This window comes from Aulonocara stuartgranti (genome assembly GCF_965226115.1).
Source record: "Aulonocara stuartgranti genome assembly, chromosome: 13".
In the NCBI taxonomy this organism is placed as follows: Eukaryota; Metazoa; Chordata; class Actinopteri; order Cichliformes; family Cichlidae; genus Aulonocara; species Aulonocara stuartgranti.
In genome coordinates this window covers 34,328,507-34,349,449 of record NC_138949.1, presented here as the reverse complement: position 1 = coordinate 34,349,449, position 20,943 = coordinate 34,328,507, and the positions used below count along the sequence as shown (strand labels likewise).

General features: G+C 44.3%; 1 protein-coding gene and 1 long non-coding RNA gene across 3 annotated transcripts; one reads left to right on the top strand and one right to left on the bottom strand.

Moving 5' to 3' along the window:
* Positions 1–7,049: 7,049 nt before the first annotated feature.
* LOC309720633 (B-type lectin plumieribetin-like) lies at positions 7,050–11,433 on the top strand. 2 transcript variants are annotated; one of them, XM_082557722.1, is made up of 4 exons: positions 7,050–9,882; positions 10,158–10,321; positions 10,529–10,622; positions 11,095–11,433. In XM_082557722.1, the coding sequence occupies exons 3-4, from the start codon at positions 10,533–10,535 to the stop codon at positions 11,335–11,337; spliced, it is 333 nt and encodes a 110-aa protein (XP_082413848.1). In that variant the 5' UTR covers positions 7,050–9,882; positions 10,158–10,321; positions 10,529–10,532; the 3' UTR covers positions 11,338–11,433. The 2 variants fall into 2 exon arrangements, with proteins under 2 accessions (XP_082413848.1, XP_082413849.1); XM_082557723.1 differs by lacking the exon at positions 7,050–9,882 and having other exon boundaries at positions 10,121–10,321.
* A 1,613-nt stretch (positions 11,434–13,046) lies between these two features.
* LOC309720991 lies at positions 13,047–14,218 on the bottom strand. The gene is made up of 2 exons (XR_014280619.1): positions 13,877–14,218; positions 13,047–13,295 (listed from the first exon to the last, which is right to left on the bottom strand). It is a non-coding gene; the product is annotated as an uncharacterized lncRNA (long non-coding RNA).
* Positions 14,219–20,943: the final 6,725 nt, after the last annotated feature.

The window sequence follows — 20,943 nt, the reverse complement described above, 5'->3', positions numbered from 1 at the left end:
GCACAAGCTGGTTCTCTGATTGGCTGGCTGTCCATTTAGGTCTTCCACAGCAGACACGCTGCAGTGTTCGCTCTGCCGGCGCTGTGTCCATTAAACCAGCTGAAGTGGCGCTCTAAGGACTGATGATGTCATTCAGAGAAGCATTGCTGTGGATTCCTGCTGTTTCCATCTTTTATCTACAGTCTGTGGAAGTCTCTGTTGATTTCTGGAAGCTTCAGTGTCACTATGGAAACGGTGATGAGCTACAGCATGGTAGAGAGTCAAAGGTTAATAATAAGTATTGATTGCATGCACAGTGGTGAGTGAAGAAGAAACACTGAGTGCATCATGTGTAAGCTGGGTCAGGGTCACCTGTCCCACCTGCATGCTTTATCAAAAGGGAACGTTTTCATCTGAAAAGCAGCCTGATGTGCTGCATGAGCGCAGTCACTGCTGCAGTTTCTTCTTCATCCCAGCAGAGGGCGTCATTTCTCTGCTGGGACAGAGGACAGGGAGAAATCAGCAGAAGCCTTCATCCTGATGGCCGTGACGCTCAGCAGCAGCCGGCTGTGATCAGCCTGTGATCGATTTATTTATTGATCGGTTAAAGCTGGTTGGAGTCACGTGCAGAGAGTAAATGTCGTTTTTCAGAGTTCAACACAAGAAAACCACAGAAAAAAATAATGATGGTTAGAGATGAAAGGTAGGTGTTGTTTTTACATGTGGGACAAATACTTTTAGGCTTCATATTAAACAGCTTAATTCTGATTCAGTAAAAAGGACTAGATGTTACAGTCCCTGATAATTCATCGCTTCAAATGGAGAAAATCTTGAGGGATGGCAGCCAAGAAACTTTACCAGCAGGACACATCGTTGCCTAAACTTCACAGGGTGCTTCGGTCTTTTATCACAAGCTAATGTTGTGCCCTTAAACAGGGGAAATAGTGAGGAGAGGTGAAAGGAAGGCACAGACACGCAGCTCTCACTCTCACTCGTCTGTATTGAGTTTCAGAAGCAATACAACCAAAACAATATTCTTATGGATGCACTCAGTCTCAGGACAACTGTATCCAAACTAAGTGACTATTGTTCGCTGCATTAGCTGATGAGAATACTTTAGATAACATGAACTGTAGCATTAGACAAAAACATATTTTTAACTCGCACATGTTAGCTGACACAGTCACTAACTTTCCACAGCAATGAAATAATACTTTAAGTACTGCATGTCTTTCAGTAGTTAACTTATACAGATAGTAACAGAAAAATCTTCACACAATATGGCGGAGTAATAGCGAAAACTAGCATATGCAGCAACAGAGATTAACTGGAACTTCTCAGCAAAATAGTCCGCAATTCACATCTTTCACTACAATAACCAATGATAACAATGTAATAATCAACAGTAACACACATTTATACAGATTTGTGCATGACAGTTACCTTAAACAGGGGAAATAGTGAGGAGAGGTGAAAGAACGGCACAGACACGCAGCTCTCACTCTCACTCGTCTGTATTGAGTGAAGGAGGAAGCGCGCGAACCCACCTACTGGAGCCCTGAGGCATTAACAATGGATCGACGCACAATCAACCCAGGCAAAACTTTCACTGCTTATCTCCCTCTATATTCCCACTGCATATTCTATTCGAAAACAGTCAAAGCAACAAATAAAACATTAATAAGGGCATGACATGAAATATAAGGAACAGAGATGTACAACTTCAAAACTAATCAAATTTATGATCCACCACACTAATCTGCCATTTTTTCCTTCCTTGGTTAGGTTTAGGAACTAGAGATCTGATCTAGATTATCATACTCAAATTTGGGACACATCGTCAGTAGTGGACCTTGGATTCATCGGGTGTTTCGGCCATTATCACCAGACACCCTCATCCAAGGAGGCCCTGCCAGGGTTGATCAGGTCCCAGAGTGTGTCACTGGTTTATGTTAAATTGGTTCTCGTCGACTTTCTTCTGTTTAGTTTTCTACTATTTATCTTCTTCTATCAATTCACTGCAACTGAAAAGTAATGCTTACCTCTTTAACATTTTTGGAGCCTCACTTCTTCAAAGGGAAAGAAATGGTGATAGAGAGAAGTAAGACAAAAGGGACAGATAGGAGAGAGCAGAGACGAGAGCCGGAAGGGGGTCGCCCGATCTGGCTTCCCACATCTCACAAACTGGAAAACTGTCCCACGTCGGCACTATGTACAACACGACAAATACGACACATCACAACGCAACACAAACAACACAACTCAACTCAGTAACTTAACTTAGTGCTGTACAGGTCCTTCATGGAAGGAAGAGGATGTCCAATGATTTTTTGGGCCATATTGATGACCCTCTGGAGTGCCTTTCTGTGTGCTGTGGTGCAGCTGGAGAACCACACACCGATGGTACTGTCAGCCCAATGACGTACACAAGTTTTTGGGAGTTAGACCCAAAGACGAGGTCTGGTCGCAGAGTAGTTGTTATGATCTCTGTGGTAAAAATGATCCTCTGATCCAAGTCCACTTGCATCTGCCAATCCCTGGTGACCTTGAGCAGGCCCAGGTCCGGGGTTGAAGAGCTTGTCCTCGGCTTGTCTCCCTCCTGAACAAATGCTGATGGTTACTGACGCTCCTCTTGGAGAAACAGGCTTATTTTAGAGTTCACAAAAAAGCTTGTTTACACAGATGAAGTCTATAACATTTAAGTCTTTTCACAGCGTATTAGTATATTTTACTTAAGCTTAATAATCTGAATAATGCTTTGATCTCTTCAACTAATTGGAATCACACCTTTCTACTAAAACTGTTTGTGTTGTTCGCCACCTTTTCCTGAACCAGACCCTGCAGGATTAGCCTGAGTGTCCAGTCCTGGACCGTGTTTTTAACCGGGAGGATCCCAGGCTGGATTGTTGTTGATGCATTATAAATACTCTTGTTTTATAGTTATTGTTATTTACTTTCTTCTCATCAAATAAATATCCATGTAAAATTGTTCGTGTTATGTTCATACATGTTAAAAATGCCTGTAAATAAAAAGAGTTCAGTGACAATTATTGTTTGTTGTAATCAATTTATTAATATGGGACGATCGTGGCTCAAGAGTTGGGAGTTCGTCTTGTAATCGGAAGGTTGCCGGTTCGAGCCCCAGCTCGGACAGTCTCGGTCGTTGTGTCCTTGGGCGAGACACTTCACCCGTTGCCTACTGGTGGCGGTCAGAGGGCCCGGTGGCGCCAGTGTCCGGCATCCTCGCCTCTGTCAGTGCGCCCCAGGGCGGCTGTGGCTACAATGTAGCTGCCATCACCAGTGTGTGGATGTGTGGATGTGTAAAGCGCTATATAAATACAGGCCATTTACCATATTAGTCTCCATCACCATAGTTTTGCCGTACCTTTGCTTTTTGTAGTTGATATTGGGGGGGGTTAATGGGCTTGGGGTGTGTGGTGTCGCACTGACCTGGATGGGGTCTGGTAGCTCTTGGGTGGTGTTTTTCTGGCAGCCTAATGTAGCAGGGCTTCAGGGGTGGGGGTCTGTGCCAGTGCTCGTTTCTCTTGCGTAGCCTCGTTGCTACAGCCTCCAGTGGCTTCGGCACCATGGCTGCTGGGCTCTCCTTTGCTCTTTTCTGAGTGGGTGCTGTGATTGCCCCTGTGGTGGTCCTCCTGAGGCTGTGGGGGGCTCTAGATGTGTGGGGCCTCCTCTATGCATGCTTCATGTCCTGGGGGGCAGGGCTGTGGCTCCCTGCACCTACCTACTGTAAAAACTCGAATGGAGAAACCTTATAAACACGAGCACTCACACCCACAGGTGTCTACACAGGTGTTTGAAATTGGTGTTAGAAGCTAAATAGTCAGTCACACTGACAACGAGGAAGTTTTAGATTTTTCTGGAGGGCTTCCCCTGATGTTTCCCCTCTTTCAGGAAATCACCAAATATCCTTCAAACTGATACGTTTACCTGCCGGACAGGTGTGACAGGGCAATGCTGAGCAGCCTCATTCTTCAGCTGTGAATCAGACAGAAGTGGTGGCTTTGTCCCAAAAAGTTGATTCTGTTCATCTGGACGTAACGTTTTCAGTGGGAGAAATGAGGGCGGAGTCAAGGAGGCCATTTACGTGAAAAAGGAAAGACCATCTCTGAATCGAGGAGGGGGCCTAAGGGTACATCTGTCACCATCTTACAATGCTGTGAGCTTTGATCAGTGGTTGTTGATCAAAGGTCATGGAAATTTGCATATTCATGATGAGCTGACCTCTCAGCCCGTTGTTCTTTCACTGCGCTGGTTTCAGTCATTGTGCAAATGTCCTGTTTGTAAGGTTGGAAACCTGCAGTCAGCTGAGACTGAAGAACTTGGATGAGTGACAAAATGTTTCTCCCACTGAAAACATCCAGATGAACAGAATCAACTCTTTGGGATTTACTTACCTGGATGATGCATCAAGGTGATGGCTTTGTCCAAACGGTTTCACGCTGACAGCCAGATGCTTAAGATTGTTCCGGGGTTTCATTGGTTCTCCAAACTAACATCAGTTTGACTTTCAAAACTGCAAAGCTCCTTCCAACAACCGAACACAAGTCAAGTTTAGCATCTAAAGTGCAGACAACAGTCAGAACCTGTGCTCAAGTCAAATACCAGGAAAGTGACCCCTTCATTCACTGGAGTAAACCCCAACATACAAGCACTGAACCAGTCGATGCAAGTCTGTTTGAACTCAACCAGGGGTGAATTTCTATCAATAACAAAGAGCCAAGGATCAATCGGTCACACAAACTCTTCCACCAGGATAAGGTGGAGGAGTGATACATCAAGTAAAGTCTGCCTAAAGCTGAGTGCACTGCTGGTCAGTCTGCTAAGCAGCAAACATAGAGCCTGTGTTTCTGCTCCGTTCATCAATGTGTTTACTGTATCCAAGCTTAGTGTACATAAAGTCAATTCTTCTTTTGGTCATCTTTTATGGAAATATTTTGATTTGCTGGCATCTCCTGGTCTCCTGATGTGGAATTGATGACTGTGAAATGCTGGCCTTTCTGTCTACCACGCGAGCTATGACAAAGCATCATTACCGCAGTGCAAATTCTGCCGAGTCCAGATGTAAAGCAGGCGATGAGAGAACTACAGCACTGTCCTCAAATCACAGATGCATTTCACATCTTTGCAAGGAGTTTCAACAAGGCTTACGTCTGTTTGCTCTCAACATGCAACAGCGTGTTATGTGTGCAAACAGAGGGACTCATAAATATCAACAATGAATACACTGCAGCCCCCTTACCTCACACTGGAAGCTCCAACCATCTCACTTTGCTGATGAACACAGTGTACACGCCCAGAGTGAGAAAAGAGCCGCCTGTGGTCGTGGACGTTGTAGTGTGGGCACAGGAGGCTGTTCCAATGCTATGGGCTGCTTGGAGTGCACACCATGGAGCATTTTCAGACAACATCTGGGGACTGTGTGGACATAGAGGAATATACTGAGGGTGTGATGTTCGTTTATCAAATCAGGACTGCTTGGCAGTAAATGTCTTGTATTACAACCGGACAGAGTTCGACTCTGTTCTTTTGGCAGTTTCTGATCATACTAATCAGTCACGCTGAGTATGAGGATGTTTTTGGCAGCCTTGAAAACTTGCCATCTGAAGTTTTGTGCACTGATGTCTCTTTTTCAGTTAATCAGAGATATCCTTCATACTAAGCCAGGCAGTTTACCTGCAGTGCAGGTGTGACAACAACCTCGGGATGAGGAAGAACAATGCAGTTTCCATCCTGGTCACAGACACTGGATCAGTTAATTTTCCAGCCATCTATCCCTTCTCCTCCACTTATCCTTGTCAGGGTTGTGGGGGTGCTGGAGCCTTTCCCAGCTGAACTTTCAGTTTGATTGGATTTAGTTAGTTTGTATATTATTTAGCTGGAGTGTGTTTGTGATCAGATTTGTGTGAGGTGTGTTAGAATAACTGAAGTATTTCACCGTATAGGTTTTTTGTAGCTGGGCCGTGTCGGGGGGAAGTCTTTTATTGGTGGTGGTATGACCGGCATCTATTTAAGGAGGTTTTTTTGAGAGGCTGGGTTGTTCGTCTTTAGATGTGTCGCTGTTGAGAGTGTTAAACCTCTGTATTTGTTTAAGACAAACATATTCAGAGCTCTGAAAGGCGTTTGAAGGCTCGTGTGGTTGTTTTCTCCCATCTGGTCCCCTTCACATTACCTTGCGACCGTTACAGCACCATTCTTAGGAGCTGTGACAGACTCTGAAATCACAAAAGCAGACAGGCCTGGAGCTCATGGTGACTGGTGTGTAGCATTGCCAGTGAATGACAATCCAGTTAAGTCCAAGATAGACAGAGAATTTCTCACAATCACTCTCAGACGGAAGAAGTAGTCATTCGGGTGACGTGCGCCATTTTCCCAAAGCCTCCTGGGAAGAAATGTCAATAAGAAAATAGAACATGTCACAAAAGCACCGATAGAAGTTAATGAAACCCCTGCAGCTGTTTGAGGCTAGTTGGTTGCAGCCACTGAGCAACAGCTTGAACCTTCTGCGAATCCATGGGTAAACCATAGAAGAGTGTGGCAGGGGGGTGGTCTCTGGCCTGCTGGCAGTGGAGGGGTGGTGCGGTGAGACCAGTGACTCTCTCCTTATATATAGTGTTGGCAGAAACTGTGTGTGTGCAGTGGAGGACGCTGCGAGACGAGCAGACTCCTGGCTCGAGTTGTGCCTAAAAGAGCTGTTGAACAAAATAAAGGAACCCAAACACGCCGATATGCACTGTCGGTCCGATCATTGCCACAAAGAGTTAATGAAGCCGAAGAAGGGGGTGGAGCTTTGATAGCGGGCACATTTCTCCAGCTCACAGACTAGCTGGTGTTCGAACTGTCTGTTAAGCACCACCCTAAGATGAGTAACATGGTCTTCTTGGGACCAGAGTAGATCAAAAAGTAATCCAAATATGCCAACGGCCACCAGCCTAGCATGTCACGAAAGACATTGTTAATCAGATGTTGCAAGACAGCAGGGTATTAAATCCAGTTCTTTGTATTCTTTACGGCAAAGAAAGACACGGCTCAAAGTGGTCATAGCTCAAAAAACGATCTTTAATTTGACATATTCCAGAATATGGAGACTGTTTTCACCCCCTCTACGGGTAACATATATCCGGTCTTAACACTATTCTTGGGCAATTTAAATAACACAGAAATCCTGCAAACTATTCCTAAAGTCCTTCTCATTACTCTTCATTACTTTTATGCTCACATTTAACGTGTGTCCAACGAGCTTTTAGTCTCCTAAGCAACATTTCCTGGAGCTGTGGTTCTCTGTGCTTCTTGTGAGTTCCCCTTTCTGATGGTTGGTTTCTGGATTCTCACCAACCTCTCCGTGGTTTCGCTCTGGTTCTGGAATCTTCTCCTGTAAAGTCAGAAAACAAAACGCCTCCCTCTGCTACGCCTCAATAATCTACTGTGTTCATCTAATGTTCCCTTAATTATTCAAAGTTGGTTCAAAATATCCCGTTCTGGGCTCTATCCTTTATATTAACTTTACTTAATCTCAATGCTCTTTATGTGTGTGAGCAACACTTTTAATTGTATTAAACCCACCCAGGGTCAGATATACACCATCACCATATCAGCATAAATCTCCACTAGAAAGCACACTCCAAAATTTTTGTCTATCAGGGTTTACGCCCCTTTTTGCTTCAAGCAGATACATAACGTGCAAAAGTTACAGCTAATGACAGTTAGACAAGTTTCCGTTATCTGCAACATTTTGTTTCAGCCGTCGCACCCCAACACGTTTCCTGTTGACTTATTCATGGCTTATCTTTAACACCTTCTGCATCACTAGTTGCTAAGCAAAGACAAAGCAAGACGTGTTCCACCTTTACCCTAGAAAATAAATCTATGTGATGTTTGTGTATGTAAGCCTGTTATGCATCCATTCACTACACTCCACGCCATCCCTGCAGCATATCAGTTCAGACGGTCACGCTGAACGAAGCTTTTGACCTTCTTAGGGCTGAGTTACAACTCATATGAGCACGATTGCAATATGTGTGTAAAACATCATTTATATACTCTTCAATGTTTAACCTTTGCCACCCTCATAAGAAATAGGTGTTTCCTGTTTTTGGCTCGCTCCTCTCTTATCCGTTCATGGACTACAGTTCAGCATTCAGCACAATAATTCCCTCAAAGCTTTTCACATGAAGGATCTAGGACTCAGCTCATCACTGTGTCAGTGGATCCTCGACTTCCTCACAGACGGACCCCAATCGGTAAGGGTGGGAGAACAAGTCTCCCCCTCCATCTCACTCAGCACTGGAGCGCCTCAGGGCTGTGTTTTAAGCCCCCTGCTGTACTCACTGTACACTTATGACTGTGTAGCCACATCAGACACCACCTCCATTGTCAAGTTTGCTGACGACACCGTTGTGGTGTGCCTGGTCTCTGACACCACCGAGAAGGCCGACCTGGAGGAGATGAGGATCCTGAAGAACTGGTGCCAGGAGAACAACCTCCTCCTAAACATCAGCAGAGCTGATCGCGGACTTTGCTACAAAACAGGTGAGTCCCTAATCATCAGTGGCGCGCCAGTGGAGAGAGTGGACAGCTTCCAGTACCTGGGTGTCCACATCACTCAGGACCTGTCATGGTCCTGTCACATTAACACCCTGGTTACGAAAACCTGTCAGCGTCTCGGTACATATAGGGGGTCATAGGGGTGAGCGGGGGTAGGTTAGAGTGTATCTCCGAACCTCGGAGAGATCATGGAAGACTTGAGGAATCTTCTCCAGATCAATGGGCTCTGAAGGGGGTAGTTTTGCGGGATCCATTCTGGTCTCAGGGTTGAAACAGCTTTGTAAACAGCGGGGACCCCAGCCCAGGATCTGACACGATGACCAGGAGATATGGGGGTTGTGCCGACAGAACCAGGGATAGCCCAGGATGGGCGTGCGTATGGGCTGCGTTTGGTACTGGAGCGGGTAGGGTTGAAGGGGGGTCGACTGAGGCTAATGGGATATGAAGTTGAGAAGCGAGATTCTGAAGTTTTAAAAGTAGAGATCGTGTCTGTCTCCCGAATCCAAACTGGAAGCTGGTTCCACAGAAGAGGGGCCTGAAAACTGAAGGCTCTGCCTCCCATTCTACTTTAAATACTCTAGGAACAACAAGTAGGCCTGCAGAGCGAGAGCGAAGTGCTCTAATAGGGTGATATGGTACTACAAGGTCATTAAGACAAGATGGGGCCTGATTATTTAAGACCTTGTATGTGAGGAGCAGGATTTTGAATTCTGGATTTAACAGGAAGCCAAAACAGGAGAAATCTGCTCTCTCTTTCTAGTCCCTGTCAGGACTCTTGCTGCAGCATTTTGGATCAGCTGAAGGCTTTTCAGGGAGTTTTTTGGACTTCCTGATAATAATGAATTACAGTCGTCCAGCCTGGAAGTAATAAATGCATGAACTAGTTTTTCAGCGTCACTCTGAGACAGGATATTTCTAACTTTAGAGATGTTGCGCAAATGGAAGAAAGCAGTCTTACATATTTGTTTAATATGTGCGTTGAAGGACATGTCCTGGTCAAACATGACTCCAAGGTTCCTCACAGCGTTACTGGAGGCCAAGGTGATGCCAAATGTATTCTGCAGCAGGACAACGACCCCAAACACACAGCCAAAGTCATTAAGAACTATCTTCAGTGTAAAGAAGAACAAGAAGTACTGGAAGTGATGCTCTGGCCCCCACAGAGCCCTGATCTCAACATCATTGTGTGTGTCTGGGATTACATGAAGGATGTGAGGAAGCCTACATCCACAGAAGATCTGTGCTTAGTTCTCTGAGATGTTTGGATCAACTCACCAGCCGAGTTTCTTCAAAAACTGTGTGCAAATGTACTTAGAAGAAGGCAAAGGGTGGTCACACCAGGTACTGGTTTGATTTAGATTTCTCTTTTGTTCATTTACTGTATTTTGTTGACTGATGAAAATACACGATGAACACTTCCATTATTGAAAGCATGTTTACAGCTTTTCTTTCTCACCTGCCTAAAACTTTTGCCCAGTACTGTAAATTTAGAGTGTGTGAAAGATTTTCAGTGTCCTGTATAAAAGTGTGTGGACGTGTGGGTTTCAGCATGAAGAAATCTGTTGTCAGAGGTAATTCTAGGTAACATATCCTCATATTTTACTTTCTTTTAAAAGAATTTCCAAGGAAGAAGGAATAAAAAAACCTGACTTTCTTGATGTCCCCATCTCCCCTCCCATCACCCTTTGCTGCTATCAAACAGTATAAATGAGGCTCTGCTCTGTCGCTGCAGCACGTTCAGCATCTGATTCTCCCACTGACGTTTCTGCGTTCATAGCCGGTGAGTTACAGCTTTGTACATAAATGCAGCAGCTGTAAGAATTAATCTTGCCTGGGGTTTGTAGCTGCAGGCATTTGATCTTTTGGTAAAATAAACTGAAATATGGTGCAGGCTCATTTACACGCATTAAAATTCACAGTTTCTGATTTGAACTGAAATCTGTAAAATGTCTCTTAAATGAAAATAACTGTAACTTCTGTCCTTTAGAATCATGAGTAAGAACTCCATCAGCACTAACCAGGAGCTGCGTAAAGGCGAGTCCCTCGTCAGTGTAAATGGAGACTTCAAAGCCATCCTACAGGTGGGAAAATGTGACCTTGTCCTCATCAGTTTATGATTACATGGCCCAGAAACACAGCTGGTAACATTAAAAGTTGACAGCTGGTCTTTAACGTGCAGATATAGAAAGAGATCAGTTTTACTGGCCACTTTTTCCTGGCTAGAAAACTTTTCTTTTGATAATGATTTTTTAGTGAAGTTTATGAAAACCCTTCCTGAGAAAATGGCAATAAAACGAATCTATGAATAAAAGAGCCCCAATGATGAGATTTCACCAAAACAAAGAGATCAGGAAGTTAGGAATACAGAAATAAAGAGAAGTGGGAAGTCTCAGACGCTGACAATTACATCTGAATATTCACTTAACACCTGATTTGCTGAAAGCTGCACAGCTATTCTACCTTGTTTTAACGAATCGTATCGTCGTCCATATGATTTGTAGCTCACAGTATAAACGTTCAAACTGATCCGCTCTCTTTGCTTCCACTTTGCAGGAAGATGGCAACTTTGTCGTCTACAAGTGGTCTCCTATCTGGGCCACAGCCACAAACGGCAAAAACCCTGCGCGGCTCCTCCTGCAGTCGGATTCCAACCTGGTCCTGTACACCCAGGACGATAAACCAGTTTGGAGCTCTGGAACCGCCATTAACGCCGACATCAGGACGATGCGCCTGACCCTGACCAACGATGGTCGTCTGGTTGTTACAAGGAATGGAGCACAAATCTGGTGCTCTTAAAGCTCACGATGTCATTCAGAGATCCAGACTAAAGGCGTGATGTCCTGAGAGCCGCGCGCTCTGTTTCACATCCAAATAAAAGCTCTGTGATGTTTCTGCTGTGTGTGTGTTACTGTCTCAGTCAGATGAACTCTCAGCACGTTATCATCGTCTGTTTAAAACAAGCGTCCAGTAAAGCTCACAGAATAGACGTAGTATTAAATCTGTGTTACCTGCTGACTGGAAAACGTCTGTTTCCAGGACAGCAACAAAAATCTAACTGTTCTCTGTGTGGACCCACAGCGGGCAGGTGTGGGCGGGGCCAACCTGCAGGCTCCAGGTGTGCGTGTGCTGACACATACAGGCAACTGAGAAGGAGTTCTGTGGGCTCATTGGAAGCTTTTAAAATCTCAAATCTGACCGTGTGGTGGCGTTCTCACCTGTACTGTAGATAACACAGGTGAGTTTTACAAATTTCTCTTCCATCCAGTCGGGGGAGCCAAACGTCTGCCTGTCAGAGCCCCTGAAACTCAGATGTGTGTCAGTGAATCTGCACGTCTTCTTGCTTTGGTCACATTTAGTTTCCAGTGGTTGTAAACACATGCGTCACTAACAGGTAACTTCCTGCACTGCTGAGATTAGTGTAACAGCAGCACCGCATGTGGTGGATGTTTCTGAGGCCGTGTGCACCATCCCTGCTGGAGGTGACATCATCCTCCTTCTTATAGTTTGTTTCTGTCTTCCTGAAAAGGACACACACGGTATCACACACATGTGATCACACACACGGTATCACACACATGTGATCAGTCATGACAGCTCAGAGCTCAGCGTTCACAAGTGTGATTTGATTGATTTCACACAATAAACTGAACTGGTGGATTCGTGCAGTCACGTAGATCAGACTACAGCAGCACTACAACCTGCCTCTCACAGGTAGTTTTTCACAGACATGAAACTTTTAGTTTCCTGTGTAAATCTGCTGACGGCTCATGAAGTCCTCGGGCCTCAAAGATTCTGCAAAAACAATAAAAACCTCCCAATCAGGACGCAATGGGTCTGTGAGGAAGGTCTGTGACTGACGAGCTTCACAGTCAGAAGGCGAAGCTTTGCACGGCTTCATGAGACACATGAAGGTTACTGCAGATGAAAAACAGCTGAGTGTGGGGGGCAGGTGGGAGTTTTAATGATGTGTTTCGCTCGTCAGCCTGAACACTTTGAGTTCATCAGGTTTCATCAGCACCTGAAATGATTTCACTCTCATTTTGTTCCAAAGTCAAAAATGTTTCTGGGAGGACAAAACCACAGAAGAAGAGTCCAGATGTGCACAGGTGGGTGTCAGACTTACACAGGTAAACGTGCACAGCTAACAAACCAGGAGAGAGTCCATGAAGACCTCATCACACAGCAAATCCAGCATGTCCAAATTAACACTGTCGGATTTGATTTCAACACTATTAAAGTGTCTATATGGGTCCACACCAGAGAGTGTTAATTTAACTCTTTTTGGAGAGTTGGTACGTTAACTCTGATTTAGTGTTAAACACCAAATCTGTCTGGAGTTGATAATTTAACACTTGGTGTTAAGAGTTTATATATTAACTCTCAAAGAGTATTTTAGTTTAACTACGTAAGAGTTATCTTCTAATTCATTCTAAAAAGCGGGAATTTTACTGTTCTGAACTTCTAGAAATTTCTTTTGGAAATAAACATTTGCTAAAAAGATGCAATGGTTTTTGAAAAACATTTATTCTGAACTGTGCACCACAATTTCAAAACATTTTCTGAAAGATGTAACAGTATACATGTTCTCACTTTCATTAGAATTGTGTTTATCAAAAGGTCTGACATGGTAAATGCAAATAACAGCATTCTCATCACTTATTTCTTCAATACAATATGCATGTCCTTCATTCATCCCTTTGTGGAACTTCAACGCACTTCTGCTCTCCCCCATATTCCATCTTCACAAGCATATCCTGTGCGGAGATTGAATAAAAATTAGTTGACACTAATTAATGGCACAAATAATCCAGTAAACAATTGCAGCACAGTAAAAAAAAAAGGAATCCTCTTTGAGCCATTACTTGTGTAAAGTATTTTCCCAAAAGACAAGGACACAGACAACAGGTAATACTGAACTAAATGTAAAACCTCAGCCTTTTTCATTTTTACCTAAACCGTGTGCACAAAACTCTGGAGGGATCTATGCTAACGTAGAATCCAGTCAGGACGCCTGCTACTGCTGTTTGCTCGTTGTTTTTTTTATGGGCGATCGTTTTCAGGCTTCAAGTAGCACCATTATACCAACATTTCACATTCTACACATTGTTTTAGGTGTATTTGACCAAAAGTTTGACTGAAAATTCACATGCAAGCTTTTTTCAAGGCTGTGGTATTTGCCCGCAAACAATACCTTTCAGCTAGCTAAAACAGAATATTATGCTATCAGCGAGCAACATGGCTAATGCCTTTCACACAGCTTTGTCTCAACTCCAAAGAGCCACAGAAGTAAAAGCTAATAGAAATAATTGAAACAATCTTTGAAAACATGACTTACCAAGCATGGCAAACAACTCAAATATGTAGAGCAAAATGTTCTGAAACGGCTTCACTTCAGCTTCGATTGGAGCCGTGCTGGGGGCGGAGTCTGTGAATTTACTCTGTTGGTGTCATAGCCCCTGTAGGAGTTCAGAGTTAAGAGGTCAAGAGTTAATGTTTCCATTGTAACACCTCCAGATTTGACAGAGAAACACTCATTTTTAACACTCGATTTTAACTACTATCATTTTACACCTCAGAGTTACATTAAAAGAATGTGACTCTGCTTAGAGTAAAATTAACTCTACTTTTGCAAGGAGACTATTAACACCAAAACATTTAACACTTTTGAATTTGCTGTGCACAAGCTGGTTCTCTGATTGGCTGGCTGTCCATTTAGGTCTTCCACAGCAGACACGCTGCAGTGTTCGCTCTGCCGGCGCTGTGTCCATTAAACCAGCTGAAGTGGCGCTCTAAGGACTGATGATGTCATTCAGAGAAGCATTGCTGTGGATTCCTGCTGTTTCCATCTTTTATCTACAGTCTGTGGAAGTCTCTGTTGATTTCTGGAAGCTTCAGTGTCACTATGGAAACGGTGATGAGCTACAGCATGGTAGAGAGTCAAAGGTTAATAATAAGTATTGATTGCATGCACAGTGGTGAGTGAAGAAGAAACACTGAGTGCATCATGTGTAAGCTGGGTCAGGGTCACCTGTCCCACCTGCATGCTTTATCAAAAGGGAACGTTTTCATCTGAAAAGCAGCCTGATGTGCTGCATGAGCGCAGTCACTGCTGCAGTTTCTTCTTCATCCCAGCAGAGGGCGTCATTTCTCTGCTGGGACAGAGGACAGGGAGAAATCAGCAGAAGCCTTCATCCTGATGGCCGTGACGCTCAGCAGCAGCCGGCTGTGATCAGCCTGTGATCGATTTATTTATTGATCGGTTAAAGCTGGTTGGAGTCACGTGCAGAGAGTAAATGTCGTTTTTCAGAGTTCAACACAAGAAAACCACAGAAAAAAATAATGATGGTTAGAGATGAAAGGTAGGTGTTGTTTTTACATGTGGGACAAATACTTTTAGGCTTCATATTAAACAGCTTAATTCTGATTCAGTAAAAAGGACTAGATGTTACAGTCCCTGATAATTCATCGCTTCAAATGGAGAAAATCTTGAGGGATGGCAGCCAAGAAACTTTACCAGCAGGACACATCGTTGCCTAAACTTCACAGGGTGCTTCGGTCTTTTATCACAAGCTAATGTTGTGCCCTTAAACAGGGGAAATAGTGAGGAGAGGTGAAAGGAAGGCACAGACACGCAGCTCTCACTCTCACTCGTCTGTATTGAGTTTCAGAAGCAATACAACCAAAACAATATTCTTATGGATGCACTCAGTCTCAGGACAACTGTATCCAAACTAAGTGACTATTGTTCGCTGCATTAGCTGATGAGAATACTTTAGATAACATGAACTGTAGCATTAGACAAAAACATCTTTTTAACTCGCACATGTTAGCTGACACAGTCACTAACTTTCCACAGCAATGAAATAATACTTTAAGTACTGCATGTCTTTCAGTAGTTAACTTATACAGATAGTAACAGAAAAATCTTCACACAATATGGCGGAGTAATAGCGAAAACTAGCATACGCAGCAACAGAGATTAACTGGAACTTCTCAGCAAAATAGTCCGCAATTCACATCTTTCACTACAATAACCAATGATAACAATGTAATAATCAACAGTAACACACATTTATACAGATTTGTGCATGACAGTTACCTTAAACAGGGGAAATAGTGAGGAGAGGTGAAAGAACGGCACAGACACGCAGCTCTCACTCTCACTCGTCTGTATTGAGTGAAGGAGGAAGCGCGCGAACCCACCTACTGGAGCCCTGAGGCATTAACAATGGATCGACGCACAATCAACCCAGGCAAAACTTTCACTGCTTATCTCCCTCTATATTCCCACTGCATATTCTATTCGAAAACAGTCAAAGCAACAAATAAAACATTAATAAGGGCATGACATGAAATATAAGGAACAGAGATGTACAACTTCAAAACTAATCAAATTTATGATCCACCACACTAATCTGCCATTTTTTCCTTCCTTGGTTAGGTTTAGGAACTAGAGATCTGATCTAGATTATCATACTCAAATTTGGGACACATCGTCAGTAGTGGACCTTGGATTCATCGGGTGTTTCGGCCATTATCACCAGACACCCTCATCCAAGGAGGCCCTGCCAGGGTTGATCAGGTCCCAGAGTGTGTCACTGGTTTATGTTAAATTGGTTCTCGTCGACTTTCTTCTGTTTAGTTTTCTACTATTTATCTTCTTCTATCAATTCACTGCAACTGAAAAGTAATGCTTACCTCTTTAACATTTTTGGAGCCTCACTTCTTCAAAGGGAAAGAAATGGTGATAGAGAGAAGTAAGACAAAAGGGACAGATAGGAGAGAGCAGAGACGAGAGCCGGAAGGGGGTCGCCCGATCTGGCTTCCCACATCTCACAAACTGGAAAACTGTCCCACGTCGGCACTATGTACAACACGACAAATACGACACATCACAACGCAACACAAACAACACAACTCAGTAACTTAACTTAGTGCTGTACAGGTCCTTCATGGAAGGAAGAGGATGTCCAATGATTTTTTGGGCCATATTGATGACCCTCTGGAGTGCCTTTCTGTGTGCTGTGGTGCAGCTGGAGAACCACACACCGATGGTACTGTCAGCCCAATGACGTACACAAGTTTTTGGGAGTTAGACCCAAAGACGAGGTCTGGTCGCAGAGTAGTTGTTATGATCTCTGTGGTAAAAATGATCCTCTGATCCAAGTCCACTTGCATCTGCCAATCCCTGGTGACCTTGAGCAGGCCCAGGTCCGGGGTTGAAGAGCTTGTCCTCGGCTTGTCTCCCTCCTGAACAAATGCTGATGGTTACTGACGCTCCTCTTGGAGAAACAGGCTTATTTTAGAGTTCACAAAAAAGCTTGTTTACACAGATGAAGTCTATAACATTTAAGTCTTTTCACAGCGTATTAGTATATTTTACTTAAGCTTAATAATCTGAATAATGCTTTGATCTCTTCAACTAATTGGAATCACACCTTTCTACTAAAACTGTTTGTGTTGTTCGCCACCTTTTCCTGAACCAGACCCTGCAGGATTAGCCTGAGTGTCCAGTCCTGGACCGTGTTTTTAACCGGGAGGATCCCAGGCTGGATTGTTGTTGATGCATTATAAATACTCTTGTTTTATAGTTATTGTTATTTACTTTCTTCTCATCAAATAAATATCCATGTAAAATTGTTCGTGTTATGTTCATACATGTTAAAAATGCCTGTAAATAAAAAGAGTTCAGTGACAATTATTGTTTGTTGTAATCAATTTATTAATATGGGACGATCGTGGCTCAAGAGTTGGGAGTTCGTCTTGTAATCGGAAGGTTGCCGGTTCGAGCCCCAGCTCGGACAGTCTCGGTCGTTGTGTCCTTGGGCGAGACACTTCACCCGTTGCCTACTGGTGGCGGTCAGAGGGCCCGGTGGCGCCAGTGTCCGGCATCCTCGCCTCTGTCAGTGCGCCCCAGGGCGGCTGTGGCTACAATGTAGCTGCCATCACCAGTGTGTGGATGTGTGGATGTGTAAAGCGCTATATAAATACAGGCCATTTACCATATTAGTCTCCATCACCATAGTTTTGCCGTACCTTTGCTTTTTGTAGTTGATATTGGGGGGGGTTAATGGGCTTGGGGTGTGTGGTGTCGCACTGACCTGGATGGGGTCTGGTAGCTCTTGGGTGGTGTTTTTCTGGCAGCCTAATGTAGCAGGGCTTCAGGGGTGGGGGTCTGTGCCAGTGCTCGTTTCTCTTGCGTAGCCTCGTTGCTACAGCCTCCAGTGGCTTCGGCACCATGGCTGCTGGGCTCTCCTTTGCTCTTTTCTGAGTGGGTGCTGTGATTGCCCCTGTGGTGGTCCTCCTGAGGCTGTGGGGGGCTCTAGATGTGTGGGGCCTCCTCTATGCATGCTTCATGTCCTGGGGGGCAGGGCTGTGGCTCCCTGCACCTACCTACTGTAAAAACTCGAATGGAGAAACCTTATAAACACGAGCACTCACACCCACAGGTGTCTACACAGGTGTTTGAAATTGGTGTTAGAAGCTAAATAGTCAGTCACACTGACAACGAGGAAGTTTTAGATTTTTCTGGAGGGCTTCCCCTGATGTTTCCCCTCTTTCAGGAAATCACCAAATATCCTTCAAACTGATACGTTTACCTGCCGGACAGGTGTGACAGGGCAATGCTGAGCAGCCTCATTCTTCAGCTGTGAATCAGACAGAAGTGGTGGCTTTGTCCCAAAAAGTTGATTCTGTTCATCTGGACGTAACGTTTTCAGTGGGAGAAATGAGGGCGGAGTCAAGGAGGCCATTTACGTGAAAAAGGAAAGACCATCTCTGAATCGAGGAGGGGGCCTAAGGGTACATCTGTCACCATCTTACAATGCTGTGAGCTTTGATCAGTGGTTGTTGATCAAAGGTCATGGAAATTTGCATATTCATGATGAGCTGACCTCTCAGCCCGTTGTTCTTTCACTGCGCTGGTTTCAGTCATTGTGCAAATGTCCTGTTTGTAAGGTTGGAAACCTGCAGTCAGCTGAGACTGAAGAACTTGGATGAGTGACAAAATGTTTCTCCCACTGAAAACATCCAGATGAACAGAATCAACTCTTTGGGATTTACTTACCTGGATGATGCATCAAGGTGATGGCTTTGTCCAAACGGTTTCACGCTGACAGCCAGATGCTTAAGATTGTTCCGGGGTTTCATTGGTTCTCCAAACTAACATCAGTTTGACTTTCAAAACTGCAAAGCTCCTTCCAACAACCGAACACAAGTCAAGTTTAGCATCTAAAGTGCAGACAACAGTCAGAACCTGTGCTCAAGTCAAATACCAGGAAAGTGACCCCTTCATTCACTGGAGTAAACCCCAACATACAAGCACTGAACCAGTCGATGCAAGTCTGTTTGAACTCAACCAGGGGTGAATTTCTATCAATAACAAAGAGCCAAGGATCAATCGGTCACACAAACTCTTCCACCAGGATAAGGTGGAGGAGTGATACATCAAGTAAAGTCTGCCTAAAGCTGAGTGCACTGCTGGTCAGTCTGCTAAGCAGCAAACATAGAGCCTGTGTTTCTGCTCCGTTCATCAATGTGTTTACTGTATCCAAGCTTAGTGTACATAAAGTCAATTCTTCTTTTGGTCATCTTTTATGGAAATATTTTGATTTGCTGGCATCTCCTGGTCTCCTGATGTGGAATTGATGACTGTGAAATGCTGGCCTTTCTGTCTACCACGCGAGCTATGACAAAGCATCATTACCGCAGTGCAAATTCTGCCGAGTCCAGATGTAAAGCAGGCGATGAGAGAACTACAGCACTGTCCTCAAATCACAGATGCATTTCACATCTTTGCAAGGAGTTTCAACAAGGCTTACGTCTGTTTGCTCTCAACATGCAACAGCGTGTTATGTGTGCAAACAGAGGGACTCATAAATATCAACAATGAATACACTGCAGCCCCCTTACCTCACACTGGAAGCTCCAACCATCTCACTTTGCTGATGAACACAGTGTACACGCCCAGAGTGAGAAAAGAGCCGCCTGTGGTCGTGGACGTTGTAGTGTGGGCACAGGAGGCTGTTCCAATGCTATGGGCTGCTTGGAGTGCACACCATGGAGCATTTTCAGACAACATCTGGGGACTGTGTGGACATAGAGGAATATACTGAGGGTGTGATGTTCATTTATCAAATCAGGACTGCTTGGCAGTAAATGTCTTGTATTACAACCGGACAGAGTTCGACTCTGTTCTTTTGGCAGTTTCTGATCATACTAATCAGTCACGCTGAGTATGAGGATGTTTTTGGCAGCCTTGAAAACTTGCCATCTGAAGTTTTGTGCACTGATGTCTCTTTTTCAGTTAATCAGAGATATCCTTCATACTAAGCCAGGCAGTTTACCTGCAGTGCAGGTGTGACAACAACCTCGGGATGAGGAAGAACAATGCAGTTTCCATCCTGGTCACAGACACTGGATCAGTTAATTTTCCAGCCATCTATCCCTTCTCCTCCACTTATCCTTGTCAGGGTTGTGGGGGTGCTGGAGCCTTTCCCAGCTGAACTTTCAGTTTGATTGGATTTAGTTAGTTTGTATATTATTTAGCTGGAGTGTGTTTGTGATCAGATTTGTGTGAGGTGTGTTAGAATAACTGAAGTATTTCACCGTATAGGTTTTTTGTAGCTGGGCCGTGTCGGGGGGAAGTCTTTTATTGGTGGTGGTATGACCGGCATCTATTTAAGGAGGTTTTTTTGAGAGGCTGGGTTGTTCGTCTTTAGATGTGTCGCTGTTGAGAGTGTTAAACCTCTGTATTTGTTTAAGACAAACATATTCAGAGCTCTGAAAGGCGTTTGAAGGCTCGTGTGGTTGTTTTCTCCCATCTGGTCCCCTTCACATTACCTTGCGACCGTTACAGCACCATTCTTAGGAGCTGTGACAGACTCTGAAATCACAAAAGCAGACAGGCCTGGAGCTCATGGTGACTGGTGTGTAGCATTGCCAGTGAATGACAATCCAGTTAAGTCCAAGATAGACAGAGAATTTCTCACAATCACTCTCAGACGGAAGAAGTAGTCATTCGGGTGACGTGCGCCATTTTCCCAAAGCCTCCTGGGAAGAAATGTCAATAAGAAAATAGAACATGTCACAAAAGCACCGATAGAAGTTAATGAAACCCCTGCAGCTGTTTGAGGCTAGTTGGTTGCAGCCACTGAGCAACAGCTTGAACCTTCTGCGAATCCATGGGTAAACCATAGAAGAGTGTGGCAGGGGGTGGTCTCTGGCCTGCTGGCAGTGGAGGGGTGGTGCGGTGAGACCAGTGACTCTCTCCTTATATATAGTGTTGGCAGAAACTGTGTGTGTGCAGTGGAGGACGCTGCGAGACGAGCAGACTCCTGGCTCGAGTTGTGCCTAAAAGAGCTGTTGAACAAAATAAAGGAACCCAAACACGCCGATATGCAC

Coding starts and splice junctions, on each gene's coding strand:
- LOC309720633 (XM_082557722.1), top strand. CDS start 10,533: ATGAGTAAGAACTCCATCAGCACTAACCAGGAGCTGCGTAAAGGCGAG. Junction 10,623..11,094: donor ACTTCAAAGCCATCCTACAG/GTGGGAAAATGT, acceptor TCCACTTTGCAG/GAAGATGGCAACTTTGTCGT.